This window comes from Symphalangus syndactylus, chromosome 6 (genome assembly GCF_028878055.3).
Source record: "Symphalangus syndactylus isolate Jambi chromosome 6, NHGRI_mSymSyn1-v2.1_pri, whole genome shotgun sequence".
In the NCBI taxonomy this organism is placed as follows: domain Eukaryota; kingdom Metazoa; phylum Chordata; class Mammalia; order Primates; family Hylobatidae; genus Symphalangus; species Symphalangus syndactylus.
This window is the reverse complement of record NC_072428.2, coordinates 145,158,988-145,180,740: the sequence shown is the minus strand read 5'-3', so window position 1 is coordinate 145,180,740 and position 21,753 is coordinate 145,158,988. Positions and strand designations below refer to the sequence as shown.

General features: G+C 39.4%; 1 protein-coding gene across 11 annotated transcripts in view; it reads right to left on the bottom strand.

The window, feature by feature from the left end:
- RBM33 (RNA binding motif protein 33) overlaps positions 1 to 21,753 on the bottom strand; it is a 140,000-nt gene that overhangs the window by 106,733 nt on the left and 11,514 nt on the right. For all 11 annotated transcript variants that reach the window (XM_055269800.2, XM_055269801.2, XM_063642378.1 and 8 more), the window contains exons 2-3: positions 10,817 to 10,895; positions 2,740 to 2,788 (exon numbers count right to left, since the gene is read on the bottom strand). In XM_055269800.2, the coding sequence (XP_055125775.1) occupies positions 2,740 to 2,788; positions 10,817 to 10,895 (128 nt within the window). The remainder of the gene's footprint in view (positions 1 to 2,739; positions 2,789 to 10,816; positions 10,896 to 21,753) is intronic.

The window sequence follows — 21,753 nt, the reverse complement described above, 5'->3', positions numbered from 1 at the left end:
AAATAGAAATTAAACTAACCAGAAATCATTTTTCATCTATCACACTGACAAAGATTCTTTTTAAAAAGTAGTATCGAACAGGGAATGGAAAAGCGAGGGCAATGCTTATTCCCTGCTGCTAGGAACGTAAGTGGATCAAACATTTCTGGAAAGCAAATTGGCAATACAAGACAAGAACCATGAAATGTTTCCACCCTTAAGCCAGAATTCCTCTTTCTAGAAACTTCCTAAGAAAAAAATCCCAAAAGCATAGTAAGATTTGTCCATTAAAATATCATCATAATGCTTGAGATTTACATCAAAATAATTCAGGAGGTAGGGAGTGAGTACGTAAACAGGAAGCAAAACAGCCTTTAACTAAAAATTGCTGAGGCTGGGCGACTGACACCTGAGTGTAAACGATACTGTTCTCTCCTCTTCTGTATATGCTTGAGATTTTCCACAAAAAGGTTTAAAAAAAAGTCATAAGCAATAAGCTGGAAACAACCTCAATGTACACAGGAGTGACTAGGTATACTGTAGCATATACAAACATTGAATATTACGTTGCCATTATAAAATATTTTAAAATAACCCTAATGACAAGGGAGAAATGCCAATGATACAATGTTAAATTTTTAAAAAGTAACGTTTTATATCTATATTTCATTTTTTTTTTTTTTTTTGAGACGGAGTCTCACTCGGTCGCCCAGGCTGGAGTACAGTGGCTTGATCTCGGCTCACTGCAACCTCCGCCTCCCAGGTTCAAGTAAACCTCCCGAGTAACTGGGATTTCAGGCTCGTGCCACCATGCTTGGCTAATTTTTGTATTTTTAGCAGAGATGGGGTTTCACCATGTTGGCCAGGCTCGTCTCCAACTCCTGACCTCAAGTGGTCCACCTGCCTCGGCCTCCCAAAGTGCTGGGATTATAGGCGTGAGCCACCACGCCCAGCCTATATTTCGGTCATATTTAAAAACACATGGGAAAAGAATAAAAGACAGATGGCAAAATGTTAGTCACGACTGTTTACATCTTTTTCAGGCTTTTTAAATATATTTTCAATTCCTTGATTCCTATAAGGTACAATGCATTCATTTTATGTTAGGAAAGAATACAGAAGAGGAAATGAGAGACACATCTCCTGTTCCAAAGTAAACACACTTCCAAAATGTCCAAAGCAGATGCAGCCCCTCCACTGAGACGTCGGAATGCACTGTCACTGGGCATGCTCTGGTTCCAGCCCAACATGAGCAACTTACAACAATCGGCTCAACTGAGAAAAGTAAGATGACTTCCCCCAGAACAGTCAGCATTACTGTCCAAATAGTATTTCTCCATCTTTATTGATAACAGTCCTGACCCCAAAGCTTTTATGAGAGGAGGTCACGTGTAAATCAAAAGGGAATTATTACAGCTTTCTGGAAAGAAACACAGGGCAAACCATGACATGAGGCTTGCCTAGAGATAGAAATCCAACTTCATGTCAAAGTATTTTACTACATTTAAACCTTTTAATATCTAACTGCTATTATCCATTAAAGAATCTTAAATACAAAGAAAAAAGTAGCCACTTTAGGTACAAAAATACAAGTGAGAGCACCTCGAAGAGTGTGCAAAATAATTCCCCAATACAGGATAAAAACAGGAGCCTTTTCCCCCAGTGACCATGACAAAGAAGGACTGAGCATCCCACTCACACTCCAGATATCACACTACAAGATGGACCAGCTACGAGGCTCTCTCACTAGGCTTTCGTGTTCAACTTACATGGATGTATTTCAGTTTACTCCTATTAAGTCAGGTGGATTTACAACTAACCACACTAACTCTTAGTGTTAGAAGTGATGACAGAGCCATCTAAAGGAGGGAAAGCAGGGTTAGGCCAAAGCCAGGCCACCTGCAGGCTAATGATGCAGTAATCACTTCTAGAAGCTTGCAGTGAGCCAAGATGGTGCTACTGTACTCCAGCCTGGGCGACAGAGTGAGACTGTGTCTCAAAAAAAAAAAAAAAAAACTAAGCCTAAACTATCTTGATAATGAGAACAGAAAGTGTTTTTAAACTGTTAATAAAATTTAAAAAATGTAGTATTTCACTTTCTTGCTTTACATTCTACTTTTATGTGTTTTATAATGTCCGAAATATACTGGTAGGATTCTGTGTGTGTGTGTGTGTGTGTGTGTACATACGTATGTGTGTGTATATATATGTGTATATATATATGCACACACATATATATGTGTGTATATATACACACACACACATACCCACAATATATATAAATAGATATACAAATTTTTTACTTCATCAAAAAGATTTAGGAAAAACCTACATTAGGTTTTAGACTTTTATTTATTTTAATGTTTATTATATTTGAGTATGTTTACCTTTAACCTTATCTCTGAATGCCTCCAAAAAGTGAAATCCAGAACAAGCATGCAAAATATTAACCTCCAAATGTTACCTTCTGTTATGGCAAGGAACAACTTTATGTTAATGCTGTCACAATCCAGTAACTGCTAGAGTGCCTTGGACAAAGTAGGAACTAATCTTCAAGGATTTATTTCTTGAGTTATAATTACCAGAGAATTTACTAATAAACAGTCAAGTCCTTGTGCACTTAAACAATAATTCAGTTTACAAAATTTTAATCTATACCTAACTTTCCAGTAATGAAACCCATGTGTAAGTAATTACTGCTATATGTTAAGTACAATTAAATGACTATTATTTCATCTCAGAAGGACATAAACTTCTTACCTTTTTGCCAGATAGCAAATCTTCTCCAAGTAAATCATCTTCAAGTTCACTTGGGAGAAAAAAAGAGACATGTCAATGATTATTCCCATAAGACTTGCAAGTTTGTAGATCACTTGGAAATTTACCAAGAACTCTACAGCTCAGTCACCTTTTTTTTTTTTTTTTTTTTTTTTTTCTGAGACAAAGCCTCACCCTGTTGCCCAGGATGGAGTACAATGGCGCAATCTCAGCTGACTGCGATCTCTGCCTCCCAGTTTCAAGCAATTCTCCTGCCTCGGCCTCCCAAGTAGCTGGGATTACAGGCATGCACCAACACGCCCAGCTAATTTTTTGTATCTTTAGTAGAGACGGGGTTTCACCATGTTGGCCAGGCTGGTCTCGAACTCCTGACCTCATGATCCGCCTGCCTTGGCCTCCCAAAGTGTTGAGATTACAGGCATGAGCCACCACGCCTGGCCAGCTTGGATACTTTTACATTGTTTGCTATACTTTCCTTTTTCTTTATTAATAATAAAAATGTATTTTCAAATGCACAGAGAACATTTTATCTTTTTAAGTACGGAGACGGAGACGCTTTGCTATAGGTAGTGTGTCACTATACTTCTAATCTTAGTTTTGCACCTTAATATGGGATCTTAATCTCTTTGGGTCTGGTTGAATAATCAGTAAAAGCAGAAACTGTAATATAGTAAGTCACATCTAAGCTTTCTACTATCTTTAAAAACCTTAATGAAGAAGGAAAAGATGCACAATATAATTAATTTGGAAGATAAAAACCAAAACCACTAGAGACCGTTTGACACTCATCAAACCAAAAGAAACTGAAAAAAATAAATAAAATTTAAAAACGAATGAGAACATAAAATCAAATCGCAGTAACTAAGGGAATTAGCTTTGTATAACATGTATGTCGTATCAGTGATTTGCAATTTTTTCCAGCATATTTGTTTTAAATGATTAGAAGCAGGCTTTCTCCCTATTTTTACAACTAAAACAGAAACCCTTAGCAAATAAAAAAGCTGAAGACATTTTCCACTGCATTTATTAGAAACAAGATTTTTTTAGTTGATAAAAATGGCTACCACTAGATTACGTTTTTAATTCTGGGGAAATCAATCTCTTGGAAGCAAATATCATTAAAAGTCAACATACAGAAATATACAAAGAGAAAATACAATTAGACGGACTGTAATTCTAGGTGCAAATACTCATGGAGATTTCACTGCATCAATATTCTTATTAGAATTGCTACTTTATTTTTAATAGGGGCTCTGGTTACAAAATTCTACAGGTTTTGAGAAATCAGCAAAACCACTACTTTACCAAAAAATCGTGTTTATTTTTAGCATGCCACTTTGCAGAATACTATAATCTCTGAGAATGCATATATGGAGTTATAATGAAATGCACGTTTCTATATAATGCCTTTTAGAACTAAAAACAACCTGACAAATCATTTAATTCATGCACTAAAGACTTCATTCGTTATTTTAAGTTATCTTCCAATAAGTCCTATATTACATTTTACAGATAAAGAAAATAAGGTCAGGACATGAAATAACTCGCCTAAAGTCACACAGCAGTGACAGACGCAGGACAAGAACTTAATAGCCCTTGAAAAACAATCTTTCACAGACTCCTATACGATACTTCTAAGAGAATAACATATAGCTTCTTCCAACATTTTAAAACCACTACCATCTTCAAATACAATCTTTGTATCTTCAGTATTCCAACTACCCTCCAGAGGCAGGGAGAAAACAATGCTGTCTAGTCAACAACATTTACAATAACCCCGTTTGAAAATTTGATTCCAGGTCAGGCGCGGTGGCTCACGCTTGTAATCCCAGCACTTTGGGAGACCGAGGCGGGCGGATCACGAGAGGTCAGGAGATCGAGACCACGGTGAAACCCCGTCTCTACTAAAAATACAAAAAATTAGCCGGGCGTGGTGGCAGGCGCCTGTAGTCCCAGCTACTTGGAGAGGCTGAGACAGCAGAATGGCGTGAACCCGGGAGGCGGAGCTTGCAGTGAGCCGAGATTGCGCCACTGCACTCCAGCCTGGGCGATGGAGCGAGACTCCGTCTCAAAAAAAAAAAAAAAAAAAAAAAAAGAAAGAAAGAAAATTTGATTCCACATAAACAAAAACACACAAGCACCTCTTTTAAAGACAGGCACTCATCTATACCATCACCTTAAGTAACTAAAAATGGAATGTGATGCCAGTTTCCGGGCAAACTGACAAAGTTTAAAAACAGGCGTTAGTAATTATACAAGCAAAAATCTAGAAAGTATCTGTGCCTTTTGCTGACAAGTACATGGAAATAAATCAACCTTTAATAACTACTTATTTTTTCTCAACAAAAACATTTTTAAAAGGATAAGTAAGTGTATCAACTATAAAATAAGTAGAGAAAATGAAGACTAGTACTTGTTTCATGACTAATAAGAAACAGGATGGGGGACAGTGGGATTCAGTACAGAACAACAGCAACTATAAACAGCAGCCCCAGCGATCCACAGCATCCGCTCAGCACACTTCTGTGCCAGGCACCACTTGACATGTTCCACACACACGAGCTTTTCACTGACATAATAACCCTCTCAGGTAGACACTTACACCGTTGCCATTTTTAAAATGTGAAAACAGAGACACTAAGATGCTAATTTGCCCAAGGTCACCCAGCTAGGAAGTAGTGACACCAGTGAGAGAATCCAAGTCCTAACTACTACGCACACACCCCACAGAAACTATATGTACTTTTCTTCTTGTCATCGTAAAGTTGGACCCTCACAAAGAATGTACACATAACGAATAAATTTATTACATACGTAAAACTACATCCACTCTTGCCAAAAACAACAATGAACTAATGGAAATGACTGGTCTCCATCTGGCAGTTTCAAAGGGGTGAGCAGTCACTCTGGCTGGCAGTAGCAGCAAGTGTTCTAGGAAAGCAAACAAGCACTGGGCTGATGAAGAGGCTTCCTGTGTTCAATTCTAGAGCTCCCTAAAGATTCCACCAGTAATCACTACTTGAGTACGAACAATCTTTCCGGCAGGCACTTCTTATTAAAGCTTATAGACAATGAGCTCTTTGAAAGCAAGTATATTTTTACTTAGAAACAGAAGTTATCCTCAAAGACGTTTTTCAGGAAACAAGTATTTGCTGTCAGCCACTTGGCTACAGCCTTTCAAAACCAGAAGTGAACTTGACCACTGTATGTGGGGCTGTAGTCTCTGGGTCCTCCCCACTCTAGTCCACTCTCCGTCTTACCTGCCCGCTCTGTGGCTGTATTGTGTCCTCCAGGAGCAGCTGGCACAGCCTGTCCTAACCTCTGGCTTCCAGATGGATTCACCCATTGGGAGGCACCAACATAACGTCACCAAGTAGGAGGAGAAAGACCGGCCCCTCCCTTCTCACCTGAAGAAATAGAGACTACAGTATCCCTCCCCCAACAGCCTTCACTGGGCCCTAGGACACCACTTCCCACAAGGCCGAGGCAGGAACTGGTACTCCCTGGATGGGAATGAACTCATTAGTTCTTTAACCCTGCCCTGTAAATAGACCCTTCATTACATTTCTTCAGTTAAAACTTTTTGGGCCGGGCGTGGTGATTCACACCTGTAATCTCAACACTTTGGGAGGCTGAGGTGGTTGGATCACCTGAGACCAGGAGTTCAAGAGCAGCCTGGCCAACACGGCGAAACCCCTTCTCTACTAAAAATATAAAAATTAGCCAGGCACAGTGGCACATGCCTGTAATCCCGGCTACTCGGGAGACTGAGGCACGAGAATTGCTTGAACCTGGGAGGTAGAGGTTGCAGTGAGCTGATATCGCACCACTGCACTCCAGAGCAGACTCTGTCTCAAAAAAAACAAAAACAAACCAACAAAAACAACTTTTTGAGTGTGCATCTCTTTCTTGCCTGGACACATGCAACATTCATATCTTTAAAAAAAAAAAAAAACACAATTTCAGGTGTTGGTTCAGCAATGATATCATATTCTTCCAAACACCACTACCAGTACAGCTTGGCAGAAGAACTTACCATAGTAATTCCTGACCCAGTCTTCTCACCTTCCAAGTGTCTCTCTCTGTGTCATGCAGCACACAGAGAGGCTGTCTTATGCTTAAAACATCAAAAAAGAAATACATGTGGCAAAATCTTCATAGATGCAAACACATCACTGAAGACAGTAAAAAAAAGAGCTTGTTCACAAACAACACTGAGACAACTGCAATTCATAATACAGTAAACAATAAAAACTAGAACCGTCTCACACTATGACCAAAACAAGTTCCATCACAGCAGAAAGCAAGACAGCTGCCAAAGACGTCTAAAGTCATGTCAAGTGGACACAGGAGCCAACCTGAAGAAATTCCAGTTGAACAAATATCAGGCAATGTAACCACCAATAAAGATACTAAATGGCAATGGATTCAACACAACCAACATTTAAATCTATGATTTCAAAATGATTCAAAAACAAAACTCATCCCTGCAAGTGCTAGGGCTGACTTCTTAGTTTGCAACTTGGTAAACGACAGGAAAGACTCAATCACTTACCCTGTCTTTTCTATGTAATCTCTACCTCAGAAGAACGAACTAGTTTACAGTACTATCAGGTACTATATTAGTGTACCAGTACTACAGGTAACACGAAAAGCGGAGGTATCACCACACGAAGTTCACCAGCCCCCAAGTAGCTTCCGATGAGGAACACAGCAATACTTACTACACTGCCACACCGCGGCCCCTCCCCCAAGTTCAAACCTGAATCCCATCCACTTCTATTAACTCACGTAAAATACCAGCAGTTAAGAGGCACACTAAAAACACCTCAGGGAGTGCAATCAGCAAAAGGAAAAACTCTAGAAGACACGTTACCTTGCTTCTTCAACAAAAACTGCATGGAACTAAAATAAGATGGGGGAGAACCTGTATATGAAACAACACTTGAAAGACACACCCATCAATGACCATGTGCGTCCAATTCAAACCATCAGAAAGCACACACATATCCACACTGTGACAGTATACTAATACATATATTTAAAATGTGTGTATACATATGTATGTAGATATATATGCGTCTACATACGTATACATAGACACACACACAAATATAAGAGGCAATCGGAAATGTAAACACTAAGGTATTTACATAATAAGGAATTTGTTTAGATACAGTATCGATTGTGGCTGTATTTGTAAACCTTTATTTTTTAGAAAAATATATTCCGAAATTTTTTCAGAACAAATTTTGTGATTTGAGGGGGTTGCAGAGAGTATGGATAAGAGATTGGCTATATGCTGATAACTGGTGAAACTGGAGGATGGTACATTGGGTTCACTGTACTAGTCTATTTTCATATATGCTTGAACTTGTAACTAAAAATCAATCAATTTAATCAATTTCAGGCAGACTGTATAGCTATTTAAAAAATTACAACTTTCATAGACACATGCAGGAGATATCCAGAATACAAGGAAGGGAAGAATTTCTTAAGGACAAAAAGCACAAACCAATTTCCTGTGCCTCCTGAAGTGGGCACTCAGGAGGCCGCACATCATCTACCCTGACCACAACGCACAGCCCGCATTTAGTCACGATGGAACACCAGCAAACCCAAAATAAATGGCCTGTCAACATCATAAAAGACAGACTACAGAATTCTTCCACATTAGGAAACAATGAAAGAAAAATGCAATGTATGATCCTGAACTGAATCTTGAACCAGAACAAAAAATTCTTTTGGGGGGTATAAAGGCAAATTATTGAGACAACTGAAAACAATCTGAATAACCACTATAGAATAAAAATACAACTGGGCAGGGCACACTAGCTCACTCCAATCCCAGCGCTCTGGGAGGCCAAGGCAGGAGCATTACTGACAAACATCTGAATAACCACTGTAGAATAAAACATAGAACTAGGCAGGGCATGCTAGCTCTTGCCTGTAACCCCAGCATTCTGGGAGGCCAAGGGAGGAGCATCACTTGGGCCCAGGAGTTCCTGCTTGCTATGATCACGCCACTACACTCCACCTGCATGACAGAGAAACGCCCTGTCTCCAAAACAACAACGATAAACCTCACATATATAGAATTGGATGATTGATAAACTTCCTGACTTTAAATATTATACAATATTTATATAAGTGAAAGTTCCTGTTTTGGGGGCAATACATGCTAAACAATATTGAAGCATTCGGAAGTGGCATGATGCCTGCAACCTACTGTCAAATAGTACAGGAAAGAAAATTTTACATATACAGTATATCCATGTATGTAAACAATTAGAATGACAAGCAGTTCATGAGTGTAAGAGAAGGTCAAGTGGGAGTTTGTGTATTATTCTTGCAACTTTCTTGGAAGTCTGAAAAGGGTTTCCAAATACATTTTTTTCATGTTTTAATAAAAAAAGAATAAAAAACTATACAGGAAAAAGATGATACATTTGACTGTATTCTTTTCAAAAATCTAGTTAAAGACTATTTTTTAAGGAAACACATGCCACAGACTGGGAGGAGATATCTATAAACAATAAAAATAAATTTCCAGTAAGTATAATATAAACAGTCCCTAAAATCAATAAGCAAAACACAAACAACCCAAAAGAAAAACAGATATGAACAGACCATTCAAAGAGGAACTCCAAATAATGAGTAAGCTACTAAAAGACCCACTTAATATTTTATTCAGCTCACCATCAGTCTTTTAGTCAAAACTAGCTTTAGTACTTACTAGTAAGACCATTTCTTTTCTAGGAAAGGCTTCGTTTTTAAGCACTATTTAACTTTTAGAATGCATACTGGCTGATTGTGTGCGACAGCTTGACTGGGATAAGAGGTGCCCAGCTACCTAACAAAACATTATGTCTGTGAAAGTCCATGAGGGTGCTTCCAGAGCTGATTAGCAATGAATCCACAGACTGAGTAAAGAAATCCATCCTCACCAATGTGGGCAGACATTACCCAAAAAGTTGGAGTTGGGCAAATTCACCCTCTTCTTGAGCTGAGCTATCTTCTGCCCTCAGACATGGGTGCTCCTGGTTCTCAGGCCTCCAGACTCAGATAGGGACTCCCATCACTGGCTCCCCTGGTTCACAGGCCACTGGGCTCAGACTGGAACGACACCATTCTACAGACCGTGTAACTTCTCAGTCTCCACAATCACGTGAGCCAGTCCTTCATAATGAATCTTTCTACATATACTCTTTTGGTTCTGCTCCTCTGGAGAATCCTAATACACTGCATGAATCACTGAAGAGCAATCAGCTTTACGTGGACTGTAAGGGCCTCAGAGTTCTCAAGTTAGATTATTCTATAAAACTTCTAGATGTGACACTGCCGTTTTCAAATGGACTGCAGCTTCAAAGTAATTGTTACATTTTCTCAACACAGTATTTAAGGTGTTAAAAAAGTTATAAAGAATAACCATCATTTCTCAGCCCCACAACCCAGATTAAGCCCCACTGTGTATTTCTCCCAGAACACATCTCTAACCTCTATTATAACTCCTTGCCAGAGGTAACCACTCTATCAAACTACCATCTATCATTACTGTGGATTTTTAAATTGTTTGTGTGTATTCCTAAACAGGTCATTTTCATCCATTCCTAAACGGGGATTTTCATCTTCACTGGTAACCAGGAAAATGAAAGTTAAAATTAGTGAAATACCATCTACACACATTAGAATGGAAAAAACGTTAAAGTGTAGCCAGATACTCAGTACAAAGTAGAGGTTAAAGAACTCTGGCACAAGGCCACTCCAGTAATGGTTCTGGGTGTCCACAAAGTCTGTATCATTACTGTACAAAAACAAAGAAAAAGGACAGAAGACCTATGATCTGTTGGCCGCCCTCCGCACAACACAGGCGCGGAAGAGGAGCCCACCTCAGCCTTCTGCATGGAGAAGCTTCACTTTAGCCCAGGAGGGACAGCCCCACTCGAGAGAGAGCACCAGGTAGTCATGGTGCTGTGTTCAGTAAAGATCCCTCAGGAACCAAGTGTCAGAATGAGAGAGATCGGCACGGGCGGTCAGGTGAAGCACAGGGTGCACGTACCTGTCCCAGTCCTCATCAGCAGCTCTTCTTCTCCACGACCGTTCCGCGCCAGGTTTATCAAACTGGTCAAAGTCATCATCTATGAGAACAGTCCATTGAAGTCAGTTTTACTAAGTTACAATAGACACAATGCAAATAATTCAAACACTAAAACAACTTTTTTAAGGATTCCTGACTTGACATTTTAAATTACGGAAGTTTCATATATAACTATCATTTTACACTTTAGCCATTTTTAATAATGAAACATCTTAAAAAACACCAAGCTATCCAAGAAAACCAACTTATTGAACATTATTGGGCATGAAAAATCACTAACAGGTTTTCAAAACAAAAAAAAACCCACAAATGTTATTAAAGTGTTTTCTTTATAAAACGGGTTTTGAGTGTTTGTTTTACTGCGTGAAAGAAAAAAAATGTGATGTGCTAAAAAGTTAGAGACTTTCATAATACTTTTTGTAATCGTCACTTTTCCAAATCAGGGAAAGCTAAGATTCCATTTAAGCAAAATAGAGATAACGCAGAGACGTGCTGAGCAACGGAAATATAAGCACATACCTAATTCTAGGTTTTCTAGTAGCCACATTTATAAAAGGTAAAGAGAAATAGGTGAAACTTTAACAGGCGATATTTTAACAATATATTTTATTTAACATAGTATATCCAAAATATTATCACAGTATGTATGGCTAGGCGCGCTGGCTCATGCCTGTAATCTCAGCACTTCGGGAGGCCGAAGCGGATGGATCACTTGAGGTCAGGCGTTTGAGACCAGCCTGGCCAACATAGCAAAACCCCACCGCTACTAAAAAAAATACAAAAAAAAAAAAAAAATTAGCCAGGCATGGAGGTGCACATCCGTAGTCCCAGCTATCCCAACTACTTGGGGGGCTGAGGCACTAGAATCGCTTGAACCGGGAGGCAAAACTGCAGTGAGCTGAGATCGCGCCACTGCACTCCAGCCTGGGTGACAGAGACTCTGTCTCAAAAAAAAAAAAAAAAAAAAAAAGTATATATATACACACACACATATATATAAATCACAGTGTGTAATCAATACAGAAAATATTAACAGCATATTTTACATTTTTTCCATACTAACTGCTTATTGTGCACACACAGCACATCTCACATCTCAATGTGAACAAGCCACATTCCAAGTGCTTGGTGCCATGTGTGGCAAGTGGCTACTGAAATGGACAGTGAAGAAAGGGCAATTAAGAGCAGAGCCCTTTAGAGGCCTGTTTCTTTTTCTGTAAAAATGAAGCTATTATCTACTTCATAAATTTGCTGGAACATTAAATTTGACAATGTATTTTAAAATACAAGAACTGACAAATGGGTGGCACCTGACAAAGTTATTTTTATTCCTAGTAAACAAAGAATTGAAATTAAAGGTCTTCATCTCAGACATACATACAAGCAAAGAAATTTGAGAGACAGCAGAACATAAATCTCTCTCCCCAGAAAGAGTCTACCTAGGGGTAGGTGGTGGGGTAGGTAGGGCCAGATGATATAAACACCTATAAAGCCTCAGGAATTTTCCGAGCCTGGAGCTGGAAATCAATCAAGTTCTACCGAAGTAATACATATACTCTTACCAAACACTACTGATACAGTTTGAATATACATCCCTGCCAAATCTCATGTTGAATTGTAATCCCCAGTGTTGGAGGTGGGGCCTGGTGGGAGGCGTTTGGGTCCCAGGGGCAGATCCGGCATGGCTTGGTACTGCCCTCACCATAGCCAGTGAGCTCTCTGGAGATTTGGTTGTTGTAAAGTGTGGCACCCCTCCCCGCCTCTGCTCACTCTCTTGCTCCTTCTTTTGCCATGTAAGGTAAGTGCCTGCTCCTGCTTGGCCTTCCACCATGAGTAAAAGCTCCCTGAGGCCTCCCCAGAAACTGAGCAGGCGCTGACGCCACAGTTGTACAGCCTACAGAACCATGAGCCAATTAAGCCTCTCTTCTTTATGAATTACCCAGTCTCCAGTATTTCTTTATAGCCCTGTGAGAACGGCCTAATACAATTACCAAACAGAACAAGTGCTTTAAAAAAAAAAAAGAGAAAGAAAGAAAATACAATAATTAAAGACATTAAAGAATTAATAGCCTCAAGAAGTTCCACTTCCAATATGACAGAATGAGGAGCTCCAAGGGTCCTCTTCCTGTGAAGCTGGTGAAAACTGTTTTATAAAATAACTACTTAAAGTCTCTAAGAATAATTCTAAGGACATACAACAAATGAAGACACTTATTCCAGAAATCTACCAAAAATTTGGCAAGAATGGCAGCAAGAATTAATGAGTTTTAAACCAGGACCCACCCCTCTTCATCCTCGAAACTCAGTAATGCTAAGACTCCACTCCAGACCAGTGCAGCCAAGAACACAGGACGCCCTCCCCACTCGGCTCCCAGCTGGAGGACAAGGACCTCCACATTTCCCATCCCACCCCCACCTACCCGTTGTTGAGGCTGAATTCTGGGTGAGTGTGAGTGAGACGTGTGGGCTCCTTTCTTCCACTCAGGTCCCATTCATGGGACAGACACTGCTGGGCCCAGAGAACCCCTGCCCTGGGTCAAGGGCTGGGGGTCCCACACCAAGAAAGCCAAACTGAGGAGACCTGGGGCTGCTGCTTTCCCCCAGTTCCCAGGCACTCAGCTCCTAAGGCAAGGGTATCACCCAGAGACTGGTACACCACTGTCCACAGCCACAGCACAAATGCTGTGGCTCAGAGAGGTGGGGGGTGAGGAAGCAGACATTTAGAACAAGAGTGCTCCACAACTCTCCAAAGAAACTGACTTCAAGCCAAAGAGTGCTCCCAAAAACAGTGAGGGAGAGCTCTGGTGAGAGCTAACTGGGAAGAGAATGGCAAAAGCAGCTGGAAATATGGCCAGAATGTAGATGAGCTGCTGTGCTGGAGAGAAATGGGGACACAGACAGGTGAGGAGGGCCTCTGCTTGGGTCAGAACAAATCTCAAACATGAACCATGGACAGTATCCATTCAAAGGAGCCTGAATGTGATGGGCTCAATTTATAAAGCAATTTACACCCCAGAGCATTACAGAAGGTGTGCTCAGAGAGAGACAATCAAACCCATGACAACCATCCCAGGGTAACTGGGCATGCCCAAGGCTGTGGTCACTGCAGAGCAACATCAGAAGCTTCGGGGGAGGGGTGAGCACTTCATTAAAATAACCCAGGCAGTCAACAAAGGAGTAAAGAAGCAAATAACAGTAATAAGCCCAGGGGTGGGAGAACAGGGAGACCAGCACCCAGAGTTGCTACAACGTATTATCTAAAATGTCCAGACTTCAACAAAAAATTACAAGATATGGAAGAAACAAGAAGGTATAACCTATAATCCAACGACAACAAAAAGCAAGCAACATAAACTGCATGTGAGAGGACCAGGCATCAGATTTCATAGAAAAAGATCTGTAAGTAGTCATTATAAATAAGTTCAAAGAATTAAATGAAACCATGATCAAAAAACCAAAAGAAAATATGATGACAGTATCAGGTCAAATGAAGAATATGAATAAAGAGGACAGGTGCAGTGGCTCACACCTGTAATCCCAGCACTTTGGGAGGCCAAGGCAGGTGGATCACTTGAGGTCAGGAGTTCGAGACCAGCCTGGCCAACATGGTAAAACTCCATCTCTACTAAAACTACAAAAGATGTGATGGCACACATCTGTAATCCCAGCTACTCGGGAGGCTGAGGCAAGAGAATTGCTTGAACCCAGGAGGCAAAGGTTGCAGGGAGCCGAGACTACACCACTGCACTCCAGCCTGGGCCACAGAGCAAGACTCTGTCTGGGGGGAAAAAAAAAAAAAAAACACTTTGGGAGGCCAAGGCAGGGGGATCATGAGACCATGCTGACCAACATGGTGAAACCTGTCTCTACTGAAAGTACAAAAATTAGCTGAGTGTGGTAATGCATGCCTGTAATCCCAGCTACTCGGGAGGCTGAGGCAGGAGAATGGCTTGAACTGGGGAGGCGGAGATTGCAGTGAGCAGACATTGCACCACTGCATTCCACCCTGGTGACAGAGTGGGACTCTGTCCCTCCCCCCCAAAAAAAAAAAATATATGTGTGTGTGTGTGTATATATATATATACACACACATATATATATACACACATATATATGTATACACACACAGACAGAAATTATTTTTTAAAAACCAAATAGAAATTCTGAAATTGAAAAATAACTAAAATGAGTTCATTAGAGGGGCTCAGTAGTAGACGTGAACTAGCAGAAGAATTAGTAAACTTGAAAACAGATAACAGAGATGACATAATCCAAAGAATAGAAATCAGAAAATGAAAACTGAACACAGCCTCAAAGAAATGTGGGGCCATCAGGAGGCACAACAATATACGTGTAATGGGAGCACCAGAAGGAGAGGACAGACAGGAGTAGGAAAAAATACTCAAAGAAATAATGGCTGACAACTTCCAAAATGTACTGGAAAATATTTATCTATACATCCAGGAGGCTCAACAAACTCAAATGATAATAAACTCAACGATTTACAAACACACACAACGTAGTCAAAATGTTTCAAAGCCAAAGACACAGAAAAAACCTTGAAAGCACCAAGACAAAAATGACTCATCACCTACAATGGAACTGCAATAGTTGATTCTCATCAAAACAGAAGTAGCCAGAGGCAGTAAGATGACCTATTCAAAGTGCTCAAAGAAAGAGTCCTAAATCCACCAACATGATCTTTCATAAAGACATTCACAGATGAACAAAACAGGAAGAAATTTGTTGCTAGCAGAACTGCTTATAACTGGTTGAATTGCATCCCCCAAAACTATATGCTTAAGTCTTACCCCTCCTTCTGCCACCTGTGAATGTGATTTTTTTAGAAACGAGGCCACGCATAGTGACTCATGCCTGTAATCCCAACACTTTGGGAGGCCAAGGTAGTCGCTTGAGGCCAGGAGTTCGAGACCAGCCTGGGCAATATATCCAGATCCTACCTCTACAAAAAACTTTAAAACTTAGCTGGGTGTGGTGGTGCACACCTGTAGTCTCAGCCATTCAGGAGGTTGCAGCGGGAGGACTGCTTGAGCCCAGGAAGCAGAGGGTATAGTCAGCTATGACTGACTCACTGTAGTCTAGCCTGGGCAAAAGAGCAAGCCCCTGTCTCTAAAACTGAAAAAGCTATTTACCGATGTAATCAAGTTCGGATGAGATCACACTGGATATTAAAGAGGGCACTAAATTCAATGATGACTGTTGTCTACATAAGGAGAGGGAGATTTGGGGACAAATAGACACACACAGAGGAGAAAGGTCATGTGAAGCCAAAGACTTGAGTTATGCTGCCATAAGCCAAGGAATGCAGGAAGCCAACAAAAGCTGGAAGAGGCAAAGGATTCTCCCCTAGAGGCTTCACAGGGAGTGTGGCCCTGCTGGCACATTAATACGGACTTCCAGTCTCCTGACCTATGAATAAATTTCTGTTGTTTTAATATATCCAGTGTGTGGTGTACTTGAATGTACAGATTCCTGTCTTTTAGCTATATATTTGTATATGAATTGGGCAATTTTCAGCCATTATTTCCTCAAATTTTTTTTCTGTCAATTTCTTGCTCTCGTGGGTCTCCTAAGTGTATACAAGTACACTTGGTGGTGTCCCATAGGTCCTTTAGACTGTTCATTTTATGCATTGTTTTGTCGTTCTGCTCTTCCAACGGATCATCTCAATTGACCTTCATGTTTGCTGATTCTTCTGCTTGCTCAAATCTGCTACTGATCCCCTCTAAAGAGTTTACTTTAGCTACTGTACTTTAAAGTTCCAGAAGTTGTTTCCTTCTAATAATTTCTTTATTAATATTCTCTACTTCTTCATGTATCATTCTCCAGATTTCCTTTAGTTTTTTTGGTTCACAGTTTCCTAAAGCACGTTAAGCATATTTAAGAAGGTTAAAGCATCTGTCTAGTAAATCCAACGTCTAGGTATCCTTGTGGTTTCTATTTCTTTTTCTCCTATGAATGGGCCATACTTTCAGGCTTCTTTCTATACAATATAGTATTTTATTTACTATTTAAAACTGGATATTCTGTACATTGCAATGTAGTAACTCTAGAAACCAGATTCTCCTTCCCCAGAGTTGCTGCTGTTACACAATGAAGGTTGCTGTCTATTTGTTTAATGGCTTTTTAAAACTACTATTTATTGTATTCCTTAAGTGTGGTCACTGAAGTCTCTCTTCTGTTATCTCCCTAATCAACCAGTGACCTGGTAGATTTCCTTAAATGCCTGCATCCAATAAAAAGGAAAAATGAACAAAGCTGAAGGAGAAACTGCTTCAGCGGAGGGGGATGAAAGGGGATGAAACTAACAGAGAAAGCCTCTGTACCAGCCCATCAGTGATGAAAACCAATGTTAGGTTCTAAAGTTCCAAAACGGCTGCTTCCAACAGTTCTTGCCAAGTCAATAGTTGTTCCACTGGAAGGACCAGCATCTGGCATTTCCCACTTGACTACCTTCTGTCACATCACAGACTGGCAGAGAGGATTAAAAACAAACAAGTGGCCGGGCGCAGTGGCTCACACCTATAATCCCAGCACTTTGGGAGGCCAAGGCAGGTGGATCACAAGGTCAGGAGTTTGAGACCAACCTGACCAAGATAGTGAAACCCCGTCTCTACTATAAATACAAAAATTAGCCGGGCTTGGTGGTGAGCGCCTGTTATCCCAGGTACTCACGAGACTGGGGCAGGAGAATCACTTGAACCCGGGAGGCGGAGGTTGCAGTGGGCCCAGATCACGCCACTGCACTCCAGCCTGGGCAACAGTGCGAGACTCTGTCTCAAAAAAAAAAAAAAAATCCAACTATATGCTGCCTATTAGAGACTCACTTTAGACCCAAAGACACTAATAAATTGAAAGTGAAAGGATGGAAAAAGATATTTCATGCAAATACTAACCAAAAGACAGCTGGCAAAGTTACACTAATATCAGACAAAATATTTTTAAATCCAAAATTGTTTCAAAAAGAAAGAATACTGTATACCGATCAAAGGGTCAATTCCTCAAGATATAACAATTATAAACATATATGCACTGAAAGAGAACACCAAAATTGACGTAGCAAATGTTGACAAAAATGAAGGGAGAAAGAGACTGCTCTACATTAATACTTAGAAAATTCAACACCCCACTCTCAACAAATATGAAATCCAGGTAAAAGATTAATAAGGATATAGAGGACTCAAATACTATAAATCAACTAGACCTAACAGACAATACAGGGTACTTGGACCAACAAGTGCAAAATATACATTATTTTTAAATGTACAGGATGCCCTGTCCCTGATATATGTTAGGCCAAAAAATGGTTTTAATGAATTTAAAAATATCAAAATTCATGCTTCATGAAAACAAGGAGCATTCCCTATCTATGAAAACAGAAGCAAAGTCCCAATATTTTATAAGCTAAAAATTTAGCTTGTGGCTTTTTTCTCATTAAGACACAGCGAAGGAATTAGTACTTAATCACAATCATCCATGGCAGACATTGCTAATTAATTAGAGCATCCACTGGGTGCAGTGGCTGGAGCCTGTTGCCCTAGCTACTTGGGAGCCTGAGAAGGGAGGATTGCTTGAGGTCAGAAATTTGAAGCTGTAGTGTGCCATGATCATGCCTGTGCATGGCCACTGCACTCCAGCCTGGACAAAACAGTGAGACCACAATAAGAAAAAATGAAAAAAAAGAGCATCTAATTCTGCCAGGCTAGCTAATAACAATCACCTAGAAACCTTGTTAACAAGTATATAATCCTTGGCCTCCTCACTGATTTTTGATTCAGTGGGCTCTTTTTGCTTTTTAAAGCTCCCACTAATTCTGATGGACAGCTAGGGTTAAGAATCCCTGTGTTCATCTCACACTGTGCATCAGCGCAGGCACTCCAGAAGGAAATTTAACTGCCATCGTGCTACATAGCACTTTCTGGAAATTTCAGAGTTAAATCCACAAAAGCCAAAATTAGAGGCCAGGATCATCAAAAATAATTAAAGTATTTTCCCAAAGGAGAGATACCATAAAATAGCTAAGGAAAGCGGCTGTTGAAATCATTCCAAAATCAGAGAATGCAAGATAAGCAAAAAATATGAATACAACTGAAGAGTCATGAAACCTGTATCCTTCACTTGACAATTATTTCTTGACCACATATATGCCAGGCACTGTTCTAGACAACCGACATACAAGACAAAAAAAAAACCCTTCACCCTGTGTAGGTTACATTCTAGTAAGAAAAGACAAACAGTAATCCCAACAAACTAATATATGGTATATAACTTAACGCCTTTATTGGAAAAGACTAGAGCAGAAGGGTAAAGACGGGAAATGAGGTAAGGGTCAGCTGGTACAAACTGGGCTGACTATAATTTTAAAAAGAATAGTCAGAGTAAAACTTAAGAAACAAACCAGTATTACATGTTAATGCAACATATTTTAATGACAAAAAGTCTATAAAACAAATATTTTTTAGTTTTCCAAAACTCTTTAATGTTTGACTTTGTAGAAAACAGCTGAATTCTTCTATCTGCTTCTGCATTCAATCTCTTGTGAGAGATATATATATATATTTTTTTCTTTTGACAGAGTCTCGCTCAATATGTTTTTTGACTGAAATACATGAAAGAAATCTGACTCCAAATAAATACGTAGTTGTAAAAAGAAGTACTTTGTCTTTTCAAACAATTTTAGATATTCTTCGATACTACATTAATAATCAAAAAGTGGCCATTTCTTAAAGATTGGCTGCAATGCAGAATCTGAAGCCACAGCAATGAATATTTTATACCCTGTTATGTTAAAGTCCAAGCGTGTCTTGCACTGTTATTGGATCTTTAACCATGATTTTGTGCCACCATGCAGTGGTCATTTTGAAAATATTGGTTCCCTGATTTATGTAGTACTCCAAATGCTAACACATTTCATTATCCAATATACAAAATCACACTGGTTAACAACATCACCAATCTCATCAGGAAAGTCTTCAAGTGCTGGGAAGTTTTCAAGCTCACAATATCAAATATAAGTATTCCAAAATTCTCATTTTTGTCTGAAAGCTTACATATTATCATTGGCAACAAATAATGTCCACTGTTTTACTTGAAGTGACAGGCTCACTTCATTTTCAAGAATGTATCTGCCAAGCACTAAAATCTGAATAACCACAGTCTATCAATTGTCCTTTCAAGTAAAAATGATATTCTACAGAAGAAGTAAGGAAAGCTAGCTCAGCTCACAATTAAATTGAACAAGTACCTTTTTTATTTTTTAAAGAAACGGGGTCTTGCAATGTTACCCAGACTGGACTGAACTCCTGGGTTCAAGTGAGCTTCCTGCCTCAGCCTCCAAGTAGCTGAGAATACAGGTGCACACTACCGTGCCAGCTGGACAAGTACTTTTCCTGAAGACAACTGTTTCACTTCAGTATGAAACAGAAGTCCTTTATGCATATGCTCCCTACTTGTCACAAAGATTTTTTAAATGCACTCTAGGATCAAGATTTAATAAAATAAATAATTGCCACTGCCTTAATTCATGTTAAAACACCAGAGAATGTACCCACCATTACTTTTGCAACATTGATGCAATTGTCAGCACAGTAAAAAAAGGCAAACAGCCTTCAATACCGTCAAGAAAATAGTCTGACTTCACAGACACTCTGACAAAGTCTCGGGGACTCCCAAGACTTTGAGAAATACTGTTCATCATTTAGTGAACAAAGGTAATATGTACAAGGATGTTCATCAAGAAGTGTTTTATTAATAGGAAAAAGTAGAAATAAACCAAATGCCCAACAAAAAAAAGCCAGAGCAGAGAGGTCAAATAAAAGTACAGTCATGTAGTTACACATTAGGCAGCAATAAGAATTTTAAAGTCAAACTATGTTTCCTGACATGAAAAAATATCCCCAATAATATAATGGGGGGAATTCTCCAATATCATACAATATGGTATGGCCACTATGTATGTAAAACATACGTGTACACGTGTGCCCAGGATATAAGCCAAACTGTTATCATGGTAGTTATCTGTTCACACAGAATTAATTATGGATTTATGGTCTTCTTTATTCTTCCTTAAACTTTTAAAAAACTAATTAGAGTAATAGCTTGATTATCTATACCAGACTAATACATGATCATTATGAAATATTACTGCAATACCTAAAAGCACAAAGATATTAAAATCATCCCAAATTTCTCTGATAAAAACAATTGTAAAACTAGCAGAACATCACCACCAATGTTTATCTGTGCACACATGTCAACATATAATGTGTGGACAAATAAAATTATTAAAATAGGACAATATATAATATTTTTAATGAAGTATTAAATTTCATATTATGTGAATTTATCAGCAAAAAAGCAAATGAATTTAAATTAATGGAATGACTGAAATTTGAGTAAAGATTCCAAAAAATATATACAATGCAATGAGAGCTGGGGAAAATCAAGTTTGGTTTGACACACTAGGTAACAACTGAGATGAAGGCTGAGAATGACTACATTTTTGTCAAGTAGATGGGCATTCCAGGGAAATAACAGCACAGAGGCTGAGTTCCACAAGCCTAGAGCACAGCAAGGAGTTCAGGTAAGTTGAAAGCACACTCACAGAGAGAAGTAGTCAGAAAGAAAAGGCGGTAAAGATTGGCGGCATGACTAGAAAAGCAACATAAGAAATCTATACTTCATATGCAACACAACCTCAGTTTAGAAAGGGTAATCTAGTAGCAAGAAGCAAGAACTAATTAATCGATAAAACATAAACAATGGTAAAACAAAATAACTACAAACCAACCATTAGGAAAAAAAAATGTGGTTAGCTCACAGTGAAGAAACGGAAGGGAGAATAAGACAAATGCATGAACTAGAAACTGTCAATTTAG